The 13215-nt window shown below is 30.2% G+C and overlaps 1 protein-coding gene across 1 annotated transcript; it reads right to left on the bottom strand.

The window, feature by feature from the left end:
* Positions 1 to 2187: 2187 nt before the first annotated feature.
* LOC124891300 (beta-amyrin 28-monooxygenase-like) lies at positions 2188 to 12752 on the bottom strand. Its single transcript, XM_047403079.1, has 2 exons — positions 12258 to 12752; positions 2188 to 2459 (listed from the first exon to the last, which is right to left on the bottom strand). Exons 1-2 carry the CDS (start codon positions 12541 to 12543, stop codon positions 2386 to 2388), a joined length of 360 nt encoding a protein of 119 aa, XP_047259035.1. The 5' UTR covers positions 12544 to 12752; the 3' UTR covers positions 2188 to 2385.
* Positions 12753 to 13215: the final 463 nt, after the last annotated feature.

Below are 13215 nucleotides of genomic sequence, written 5' to 3'. Positions count from 1 at the left end.
GCTAAATGTCCATCTGCATTATTTTTTCTTTCAGAGACACAACAGACAAAATTACATTACCGAATACACTTTTATATTTGCACTTGATTCAGATTTCGTATTTGGGCCAGATTCGTTAGAAGGTACTTTCTACCTTGTGTCTCTTCTTCAATTAGCTCTTAGATGATATAGTCTTCCATCAATAACCTATTTTCCCTCGAAAGCATTCTCCTACCGCACCTTCTGGCATATAATCATCAACCCGAGCGAGCAACCCAACCATATAAATTTTGGCCAGGGCAATAACTATATTGGTTTTCCATTCTTGTTTGATGCAGTGTGAGGCTTCGAGGGCCCTCTAAGGGTCCAATGCACACTTAAAGTTAAGTCCAATCGCTAATGGTTCTCTGTAGTGACGACAAATATTGATCCCTTCTCAAAACTTGACACGCATAAACACGAGCACCAACCGTCAGTAATTCGTAACAAGGTATCTGTACCATCTTCATGAGGTCCTTAACCTTATCAATTTTCAACCCATTAAACTTAACGGTACAATGCAGGATCTTGTTTGAATGATCAATGCCTAATCGGTTAAAAACTGCATTCACAAAAATATTGTACTTTGTGTGTGTTGTCCCGGTAACCTTATCAATAATTCATACTTAACTCCCGCACATATGATAGTGGATCCATCTGCACGTACCTTGTTCTTCCTAGCCCATCTATGACTTAAATTGAATAAACAAATGACTAGCTTATTGCAACAGATGACACATCTGTTTATATTGTCAATCAATTGGAGACATCTGTTACGACAGTGATCAACCTGTTGCAAAAATCAAACAGATATATAATCTGTTGCAAAAAGATTGCCAGTATGTTGTAAGTTATCTAACAGAAAGAATATATTTTGTAACAGATTACCCATCTGTTAGATTTATTTTAAAGTAATTTTCTTTTCTTTCTGAGATACAATAATTTATAAATAGGTCTCTCCTTACAAATATGGATGATCCAGATTCGTACAAGAATATTCATATTGAGTTCTTGCGTGAACTTCAAAGGCAGTTTGATTGATGAACTCCAGAGAGATATTTGGCTGACTTTGGAGCAAGGCTGCCGGATGAATGAAAGATGTCTGATTGACAATAATAATAATAGTAGTAATAATAATTAGATAATGTTTTTTATCTTAGCGATTATTTTCCTCCTTTTGTATATCAAATCTACCCAAGGGATTCAAAAATCTATGAACATTCATTTCATTTTGTTGTCGACTTTGAATTTTTAATTCTTATTTAGTATTTAATAATAATCATTCTGTTTATTCCTTGTTCCCAACATGTCGATGGTTGGTGGTAGGGATTGAGCATCAATTTGTGTCAACAGTTAGAGGTTAATCTGCTATGACAGATCGATTATGTTGCACCTGGCGGTTATTAATATAAAAGGGCTATTGTTGTTATTGAGAGGTTGAAAAGAGAAAGACATGATTCGGAGTTCCGATTATTCAATATAAAAATGTTTCGTAAATAAATAATAAGGAAATAAATAATAAACATAATTTATAACCATAATTTTAATAACTGGTCGTGACTTTTCACCATTTTTATTTTTGAATTTATTTTTTAAATTATTTATTATATAATAAAATGATTATTATTTTATTAAGGAATTTGAAAAAGTATTTTTTTTAATTTATAAAATAAAAAAGTAAGCAAATTTGGATTAATGATATGATCATATAGTTATTTTTTAAAAAAAGTACATTATATGTTGCAACAATTAAATTATCTGATGCAACAGGCTCACTATGGTTGCAACAGTTGATATATCTGTTGTCACAGATGATTTATCTGATGCAACCTATATCGAGTCACAACTCAATAAAAGCAGTTCTTGGAAAGAACTAATTAATAATAATAATCTAAAAAGTCATGACTTATCACAATATTTCTTAATTTAATTAATTCATTACTTTTCACATTAATAAAAAATGAAATTAATAAATGGAGGTGAACAGTTAGATTATATGTTGCAAAAGATATGTTATCTAATACAACATATTTTATATTTGTTGCAACAGATAATATATCTGTTGTCACAGATGTGTTATCTGATGCAATAGATATAGAATCTGTTACCACAACTCAATAAAACGGTTCTTCGAAAGACTAATTAATAATAATAATCTGAAAAGTCATGACTTATATCACAATATTTATTTTCTTAATTTAATCAAAAATTTAATTAATGTATGGAGGTGAATAGTCGCGCCTTTTTGTCTCTCATTCAAATTCAATCCTCTATAAATAGGTCCGTCCTTACTCAATCGTTCATTTAAATACACACTCTATTTATTTATTGCATCTCGTCTTTCATATTACACTCTAGAAGATAAGATTATGGCTGACCCAGTGTGGGACGTTGCTTTTCTGCAAGACGCCGTGAATGAACTTCAGAATCAAGTTTGTGATCTGCAATGGAAATTGGGAGGAGTTAGATCAAGAATACTCCGCGAGATACGCAGGCTGAGGAGGGCCTTGCTACTTCCGATTGAAGATTGGCCGGTTGACAATGATGATGCTGACAATAATAATAATAATAATTAGACTATTATTTTTCCTTTAGTCTATTATATGTATTTTTATTTGTTTAATAAATAAATTATGTTTGATCTTTGACGTTTTAATCCATATTTAATCTTCATTCTGTCCATTATCTTCTCAACAAACATTTCAACAATTCTACGTAAAAAGGAATAATTTAGAATCCAGTAGCAATAGCAAGATTTATCTGTTGGGTTTGTGGCAGGGGTTGATTTGTGTTGTTTCAAACAAATTAATCATTCGTTGCAACAGATAATTAGTCTGGTGCAACAGATAAACATTCTGATGCAACAGATAATTAGTCTGGTGCAACAGATAAACATCCTAATATAACATATAATATGTCTGATGCAACAGATAATACGATGATGCAACAGATAAATAGTCTGATGCAACAGATTACTCATCTAATGCACCAGATGATTGATCTGTTTAAATTGTGGGCACTTATGCTGGATTCATAATCGGGGTTCTATCCATTGTTGGAAAAACAGAAGTGTAGCCATATGAAAAATACGAATAAAAATCATAATTTTACTTACCAAAGTAACCTATGAAGTAATGCTAAAGTGGAAAGTGATAAAGTAAACAAAATTTGACCTAAGAAATTGGTCAGATCGCAGCAATAGCGATGTACCAACAACAACAACAACAACAACAACAAATGGTCGACAAGAAGAAAATAAAGCAGAAGATGATGAATAAAGCAGCAGAAATAAAAACAATTAACAACAAAAATCGCTAAGAGAGAGAAAACAACAATGGATCCTCTGTTTTTCGTTATTTTAGGTATACATTGGGATCAAAGTATAAATTTAAACACTTGTGGGTTATTTTAAAACTTTCCCAACTTTCTTAATACATAATAAAGTAATTGTCACCTCCAACTAATAATTAAGACTTGTGTCACCTACACCTCATTTTAAAACTCTTTTGTCACCTGTGGCCCAAACCCCCGAGTTACATGATCAGCATTATTTATGTGAGATTATTTTATTTTTGATAAATAGATACTTTTTTGTTTTAAGCATAAAACAAAAAAGGTAATGCTAAATCAATAATTTTCTTTCCTAATTAAAATGTTTAGCTAGAAAAATATTAAAAAACTAAAATTATATTCCAATTTACCTATTAAGATAATGTTAAAAATGATTTTTTTTTTACTTTTAATATGTAATTATCAATCTCTATTATATAATAGAAGAACCAATTATCTAAATAATCATTGCTGTTTTTTTTTTAATTTGGTCTTAGATATTATTATCTTTATCTTTTTCAAAAAACCGTTAACCACCTAAACGTAGTATTATATGTGTAAACTTCTATTAGTAATTTAAATTTAATAGTTTCAGCATTTTTTTCTCCTAATAAATTTAAGAGTATATGTAATTTTAATTGAATTAAATAATAAATTAGAATATTTACATGATCATGAACCAACACTAGTTTATAAATATATAGCTAGATTTAATTGTCTAATATGATTTCTAATGTTTTGCACTTGCATATGTAATCAAATAATTAAAATTTTCGAAAAATGGTCTAATTTGATCATCGACATAAAAATAGTGAAAGCAAAGATTTTTTAGGACATGGCAATAAAAATTCTTTTTAATGCCAGTTTTGTTTAATCGTTTTCTTATCGTAGATTTTGAATATATTTAACTTTTTTTTCTAGCTAAATATTCTATTTAGGAAAGAAAAATTGAATTTAACATTGTCTTATTTATTTTATACCTAAAACAAGAAAGTGTTCACTTATCAAGAAATAAAGTGTACTCAAATAAGTAGTGTCAGTTATGTGACTCACAAAATAAAATTATCGTTGTATAACGTACTCCGACTATTTATATGTCATATTTTTCTTTATAGTTTGTTTTAAAAGAATATTATTATTCTATAATTATATACAAATTAATTTTATTTTTTTTATTCTAATTGAATAGTCTCACTTAGACCATAAATTTTAAAAAAATTCATTTCTTTGTTAAATTTTATATTAAATCAACAGGTATCACATTTTAAAAAATAAAAAACAAAGGGAGTACTATAATTACTAACATTTAAGTGGCTTGGAAAGCAGATGGGAGGTTGTCCTCCCAATTGTCCGACCAAGCCCACTTTTATATATATAATACTAGCCGTCTTATGTCGTACTATGCACGGCCTAATGTTGATCCTTAAAATTTTTACGTTATGTATAATTCTATCATTTAATTAACAACTTTATTTGTTTGGTTGATAAATTCTAAGTTAGACATATAATATTATATTTAGATTGATGAAATTTGCATAACGATGTTTTAAGTTGTTAAAATTTTTGTGTATTGATAGTCGATTATATTTTTTAAATAATTTAATTTCTTAATTATTGTGATTTATAGTATTTTTTTCTATTCTACTAATTAGAAGTGATATAGTAAAATTATTGTAAAAAATCCTTGTTAATTTTTTTTAAATGGCTCCATATAAGACGCCATGTTAATTTAAAACATCAAAAATTAATTTATCATTTTACGTCTATTTTACCCTTTTTATTAAATATTATTAATTTTTTAATACTTAAATGACTTATAATAATTAAATATGGGTAATTTAGTAAAATAATGATTGAAGTAGTTGAAACAGTAATGTCAAAAATATCTATTTTTATTTTTTATTAAATATTATTAATTTTTTAATATGTAAATGACTTATAATAATTATTTAGGGGTAATATAGTAAAATCACGATTGAAACAGTTGAGCCAGACATGTCGAACATGAGCAGCCTGCTTTAGCTGCTTATTGTGACTTCCTATATAAGATACTAATAATGTAATTTTTTTAATGGTTAAATAACCATAATAAATAATTATGGATGATATAGTAAAATCACGATTGAAGCTGCAAAGTAGACATGTATTAAAAATGATATAGCATAATAACTGTAAAAATTACTTGTGAAAATAACCTAAGTGGGCCTCATATAAAATATCAAGCTAATTTAAAACATCAAGAGTTAATTTATTATTTTATATCTATTTTATATTTTTTATTAAATATTATTAATTTTTTGATACTTAGATGACTTATAATAATTAATTAGGGGTGATATGGTAAAATTACGGTTGAAGCAGCTGAAGCAAACATGTCAGAAATATTTATTTTACTTATTTGTATTAAATATTATTAATTTTCTAATACGTAAATAACTTATAATAATTAATTAGGGGTGATGTAGTAAAAATACGGTTGTAGCAGCTGAAGCAGGCATGTCGACCTGTTGCCTGCTTCAGCTGCTAATGCCTCTTATAAATAATATATATATATATATATATATATATATATGTATATATATATATGTATGTATATATATATATATTGTAATTCTTTATTTTAATTTATTTGTCTTATTTTATATCTATTATGTATTTAAAAATTATATAAAAATTATTATAAATTATAATAATTAACGATTTAAGATATTTAAAGGGTATAAAAAAGTTTGTTGACTCTCGAAGTTTTATCAGCCACATAAATTGAGACATAGAAAATAATCTATATTATTTAAAAATAACATAAAAAAATATTATAAAGCACAATAATTGATAATTTAAAATATTATCGACATATAAAAAATTAATTGATTCTCCATAAACTATCACAATCGCATAAATTGGGATATTATAAGTACACATATTATTTGAGAAAAGAAGGAAATACCATAAATCACATTAATTAACAACTCAAAATATATAAAACTATATGTAAAAAATTTGATTGACTCTCTAAACTTCATCCGTATCACATAAATTGAGAGAATAACATACATTATCTGAAAATTATGTAAAAAATACTATAAATTACCGTAATTAGCAATTTAAAAATTTTAAAAATCATACAAACATCTATAAATTATATAAAAAATTTGGTTGACACTTTAAATTACATCAATGACACATAAATTCAAACAATGAAAGTAATATGTATTGTCTAAAAATTATATAAAAAATATCGTACATTATTAAAAATTTAAAATATTTAAAGATCCTATAAAACATTTAATTGACTCTTTAAAATTTATTTGTATCAATATAAATTGAGATAAAAAATAGCATATATTAAATTTGTAATTGCACGAACTCTCGTATCTAATAGGACAATATTCATTAAGAATATAAAGATATATTTTTTGATCGGAAAAAATATATAGGTCGGGTGTTAGGGCGGGTTTGGTGAGGGGTTTTAGAGGTAGACGAGTGGCGAGAGTAGATAGGTTGAGGATAGGGTCTTGGAACATTGGGACCCTTCAGGGTAAGGGGGACTGGTGGTGGAATGAAGATGTGAAGAAGAAAGTAGAAATTAAGAAGGTGACGTATGTTAAGTTGATTGAGAGTAAAGATGAAGAGGAGAAGCGGGTGAATAGGGATGTTTACAAAGTAGCAAGGAAGGAGGCTAAGTTAGCAGTTACGGCTGCTAAGTCGGCATCGTTCGAGAGCTTGTATGCGGGGTTAGAGGAAAAAGGTGAGGAAAAGAGGTTGTATAGGCTTGCTAAGGTTAGGGAGTGGAAGGGTCGTAACCTCGATCAAGTGAAGTGCATTAAGGGAGAGGATGGTAGTGTTTTAGTGGAGGATGTTCACATTAAGAGGAGATGGCAGAAGTACTTTCATAGCCTTTTGAACGAAGAGGCAGACAGAGGCATTGAGAGAACTCGGAGAAGAGCCATGATTTCAGTTACTGTAGGTGTTTTAAGGTTGAGGAGGTTAGTGAAGCTATCCGTAGGATACGGAGAGGTAGGGCGATGGGCCCAGACGAGATTCTGGTAGATTTTTTGAAGTATGCTGGTGGGGCAGGTTTGAGGTGGTTGACTGATTTGTTTAAAGTCATTTTCAAGACAGCGAGAATGCCTGAAGCTTGGAGATAAAGTACGATGATTCCGTTATATAAAAACAAGGGTGACATCCAGAGTTGCAACAACTATAGGGGTATTAAGTTATTGAGTCACACTATGAAGTTTTAGGAGAGAGTGGTTGAGCGGAGGCTGAGGAGGGTCGTGTCCATTTTTAAGAATCAGTTTGGATTTATGCTTGGTCGCTTAACGATAGAGGCAATCCACCTGGTGGGGAGATTGGTGAAGCAGTATAGAGAAAGGAAGAGGGATTTACACATGGTGTTTAACGACCTCGAAAAGACGTATGATAGAGTCCCGATGGAGGTTCTTTGGAGATGCTTGTAGGTAAGAGGAGTTCTGGTAGCATACATCAGAGCTATTAAGGACATGTACGATGAAGGGAAGACCCGGGTGAGAACGGCAGGAGGAGACTCAAAGCAGTTTCCAGTCGAGATAGGGTTGCATCAGGGATCGACTCTTAATCCGTTTCTTTTTCCGCTGGTGATGGACATGTTGATGCGGAGTATTTAAGGTGAGGTGCCTTGGTGTATTTTATTTACAGATAATGTAGTGCTGATTGATGAGACGCGGAGAGGGGGGATATGAATGATAAATTGGAGGTCTGGAGGCAAACCCATTGAGTCTAAGGTGTTTAGGTTGAGTAGGTTAAAGACGGAATATTTTGGAATGCAAGTTTAGTGACTTGAGGAAGGAGGACGAAGTGGTGGTGAGGTTGGACTCCCAGGATATTTGTAAGAGAAATAGTTTTAAGTATCTTAGATCTACTATTTAGGGGAATAGTGAGATTGACGAGGATATCTTTAAGCGTAGTGGAGTAGGATGGATGAAGTAGAGGCTCGCCTCGGGGGTGTTGTGTGATAAGAAGGTGCCCCTTAAGCTTAAAGGCAAATTCTATAGAGTGAAATTCCATCCGGCCATATTGTATGGAGCAGAGTGTTGGCCAGTCAAGCGCCCTCACATCCAAAAATTGAAGGTGGTGAAAATCAGAATGTGTGCGTTGGATATGTGGGCTTACTATAGGGGACATAGTAAGGAATGAGATTATTCGGGAGAAGGTGGTAGTGACTTCGGTGGAGAAAAAAATGTGGGAAGGAAGACTCAGATGGTTTGGGCATGTGATGAGGAGGGGCGTAGATGCCTCAGCTCGTAGGTGTGAGAGGCTTGCTTTGGATGACTTTAGGAGGGGTAGAGGTAGGCCAAAGAAATACTGGAGAGAGGTGATTAGACATGACATGGAGCAGCTTCCGTTGACTGAGGACATGACCCTAGATATGAAGGTGTAGAGGGCGCGAATAAGGGTAGAAGGCTAGTGTGAGTATGTGGGTTGTAGCATGCAGTTAGGAGAGATCTTGTGTAGCCGGGGAAGTAACCCTAGGAATGTGTACATAGGTGGGTTCCCTTTTTCTTATGTCTTGGTTCCTATTTGTCTTATTTCATGTCATTAGTATTTTCTCATATTTCGTATTTCTACGATTACTATTTTTATCATTTTTTATTTCTGATTTTCTTTTATGTCACCCCCTCCCCCCACCCTTATTTATTATTCTTTATTTTGAGCCGGGGGTCTATCAAAAACAGCCTCTCTACTTCTTCGGAGGTAGTGGTATGAACTGCATATATCTTACCCTCCCCAGACCTCACTTTGTGGGAATACACTGAATTTGTTGTTGTTATAGTTTTTGATCGGAAAAGAATAAATATATTCCACAACCAAAAACTAAGAACCACAGTCAGTCCTTGCCTGCATACAACTATGTGGCTATGCCACTATCACTATAAACCAACATAAAAAGTTAATGAGTGGAGTATGAACCACAGTCAGTCCTTGCCAGCATACAATTATGTGGCTATGCCACTATCACTATACAGTATAAATTAATCCAACATAAAAAGTTAATGAGTTGAGCATATAAAGCAACGGTTTTTTTTTGTTTCCCAAGGTATCCCCATAGTCGGCAGCCGTGAGACTAATCCTCCGTTTCTTTGTTAGCGTACTAAGCGGTAGGAAACTGGCCACAGAGTTTGCTCCATTCGCCAGAGGCGGGGATCGAACCCCCGACCTCTTGCTTAAGGGACATGGCGCTGAACCACCATGCCAACTCTAGTGGTTAAGCAACGGGTTGATTGTTAAGCGAAATAAGGTATAATATTTTAAGATGAGTAATTTATTTGACTAAATTTTTAAAATTAGTTTATTTTAAAAAATATTTATCTTAAAAGTATTTTTTTAAAAAAATATTTTTAGTAAAAAATAATTTGTATTTGATCAATAAAATCAAAAAATACCTTCAAACAATAATAAGTGTTTGAGCAAGCTTTATAAAAGTATTTTCCAAAATAAGTGTTTTTCTAAAAGAAATTACTTCTTTTTCGTTTATTGAAAAACAACTTTTGCTTCTCCTAAAGCACTTAATTACATTCAAAAATTTGATCAAACATTTCACATTCTCACTTTTTAAAAAATAGGTACTCTTTAAAAAAAAATAAGCACATTTTTTAGAAAATAAATTTGACCAAAGAGGCTATATACGTGTTTGACATAGCTTATTTTTATTAAAAAGTATTTTTTTAAAAAATTCTTATTTTAAAAATTAAAATGTTTGATCAAATTTATGAAAGAAATTAAGTGTTTCCACGAAGAAAACAGTTTTTGATAAGCTAAAAATTATTTTCTCTATTTGATTTTTTTTTTTTACTTCTTTTGCCTTAAAAATTGTGTTTCCGCGAAGAAAATAATTTTTGATAAGCTAAAAAATACTTTCTCTATTTTAAAGAAATTATTTCTTCTGATTTAGCACGAAATTTAAGAAAATAAAGAAGAGTTTTAAATCTTGTGATCTTAAATAAAAGTTGTGTCGATAAAATATCTTTAATCTTTTAAATGCGACGTAAAAAGTTAAAATTAAAGTGTTATAAAAAAAGAAAAAGAATCAATTCTTTTTTAAAGAGACTAAAAAGAAAAACAGGTCATTCTTTTTTAAACATATGATTAGTTTTCTTCTAATAAACACTTTTAAAAATATATATTTAATCAGTTTTAAAAGTTTGATCAGGTATTAATTGTTGCTCAATAATATTTTTTAAATTTATTGATCAAACACAAACTGTTTCTCAAATACTTTTTTTAAAAGCACTTTTCAAAAAAATTAATTTTTAAAACTTGACCAAATAAGTTATTATTCTGAATATCACAACTTATTTCATCTAGTTTGAAATTATTTTATTATATCTCCTTTATGGGATAAATTAATCTAAAGTTTATAATCCTCGTAGCAAACTGACCCATAATATACGGGGTTGTTTGGTTGGGAATGTAGTTATGTTGGGATTAGTTATGCTGTGATAAGTTATAATGCGATAAGTTATACTGAGATTAGTTATGATGTGATTATTTTTTATTGAGTGTTTGATTTGTTGTATTCAAAGTAATATGCATGGTATAATTTCTAAGAATAAATTAATTGATTACCAAAATACTCTCCATCTTATTTAACTTTTTTTTATATATTTCTTTTCAAGCTTTAAATATTTATTCTTAAAAATAAAACTTTCATCTTATTTGACTTAATTTTTTTGTGTGTGTATTTTCATAATTATATCGTGTGTATTTTAAAAATAAAACTTTCATCTTGTTTAGCTTTAATTTTTTGCATGTATCTTTCCATGATTATGCCATGTGTGTTTAAAAAAAAAAATCTTACTACATCTTATTTAGGTTGAAATAAAAACTTCCAACTTAAGTTTGTTAAATTAAAAAAAGATTTGTTGTTTATGTCATTTCATTTAAACACATATCACTCATATAATATAGAATATTAAAATTCATTTTAATTGATATATACAATATCAATTTTCAAGTGATTGAAAAACTACGTAATTTAAAATATGTAATTGAACAATGGAGTCGATTGTGAACACGGATCACTCATATAATATAGTGATCAACATTTCAATTCAAATGCTTAACAATGGTTTATAACTACGACAAGCCCTGTGTTAGTTAATTAAATTTGTCTTTGGCTAAAAAAATAGTTATAAGAGGCTAATATGAATTTGTGGGTTTGGGGGTAATTTAAGTTGTCGGTAAATATTACTCAATTGAAGATAGGTTAATTAAAACTTTAATATTTATAAAAATATTGAGGATTAATTCATTACAAATTTCATCTTAAAACAAAAAAAAAAATTAATATTCATCTACATGTTATGCATTTATGAAAAGTTTTTAGTTTATTATTCATCAAATATTTAACATAAAATGTGAAAAATATTAATATGCATAAAATATTCTTACATTTATTTAACATGTCTACCTATGTTATATAGTTTGTTAGCCATCCAGATGGTCAAATTATAATGTTTATCATTTGTATAAATATAAAATTACTATCTTACTATTTGGTTTACGTATATGATTATGTCAGTATAATTTATGGATCGCATAAAGTGGTTGAGTTAGATTGATTAATTAATTATGCACATATGTACGCACATAAAGCCGTGCATGAATATAGGTAGGGGTAATTTTATCCTTTTATAAATTTATCTCAAGGATAAATTATGGTGGGATTGTTATCCCACCAATTGTATGGATAACTTATCTCAGTACTATTTATTAGTTACGGAATAAGTTATTTTGAATATTGCCAATCAAACATGTATTAAAAACTTTTATCCCGATATTATTATTTTATCCTAGTATTATTTGTTTTATCACCTCGCATTAAACTATCCCTAAGAGTATAATCTTAATTTTCCATTGAAAGTGCATACCTTGCCAGTGATTCTTGATATGGTGCTGAGTACTCAACTCCATGGTCTTAATGTAGAGCTTTGAGAAAGCATCTGGGCTAACAAAATAGTACAACATCTTCCTCAAGTGTTTAGCTTCGTCCCCGTGACTGTTAGTTAAACTCTTCCCAAGCAGCTGTTTCACAGAACTTGGCCACCAACCACTGACGTTTCCAAACAAGAACTTGTTTGCGGCAGGACCACACATTACTACCATTTTTTCACCCATTAAAGATGTCTTGAAAACTTCAGATTGATACTTGTCCATTCTGTCCTTCACAAATTTCTGCGGCTTATTGCCATGCCGGTTTAATCGGAGAAACTCCAGTGTTTCTCCGATCACTGGCCACCCGTAGCCGTCGGGAGGAAGGTTTGTTAATGGCTTCGTTCTTTTTTTAATGACACGATTGAAAAGGAATGCCAAAGATGCAAAAAGCGTTAGGAACAAAGCGAATGTCAGCGCTACTGCTTTTCCCTTGCAACAATTTTAGCGTACACCTACTCACATATATAGATTCTTTTGACATAAGTAGAAAAAATAGATACAGTTATAGGGCTTGCGTGTAGCACGGAGGAAAAACATTTTCAATTATGAGTGCGTTTGGTACCAAGAAAAATATGAATTGAAATTTTTTTTCCCATTTTCTCTAATTTGATAACAATATAATTTAAAAAAATATATTTTTTTGAACAATTTATTTTTGTAAAATTAATGGAAAATGACTTAATCAATGATTCAAGGTAAATCATTTCCTACACTAAAAAGAGAGCCAACAAACATAGGCGCTAGAGACCCGAACTTTATTGCTCCACCCCCAGTCATAGGAAGAATTAACATTCTACCCACTTTTAAAATTTAGAAAAAAATGCAAATATACCTCCCAACTTTATTAAATGATATAAATATACCATTCGTCATATTTTGGATATAAATATACTC

Source organism: Capsicum annuum, chromosome 1, assembly GCF_002878395.1.
Source record: "Capsicum annuum cultivar UCD-10X-F1 chromosome 1, UCD10Xv1.1, whole genome shotgun sequence".
In the NCBI taxonomy this organism is placed as follows: domain Eukaryota; kingdom Viridiplantae; phylum Streptophyta; class Magnoliopsida; order Solanales; family Solanaceae; genus Capsicum; species Capsicum annuum.
The sequence above is the reverse complement of the archived record's forward strand: the minus strand, read 5'-3'. Positions and strand labels throughout refer to the sequence as shown.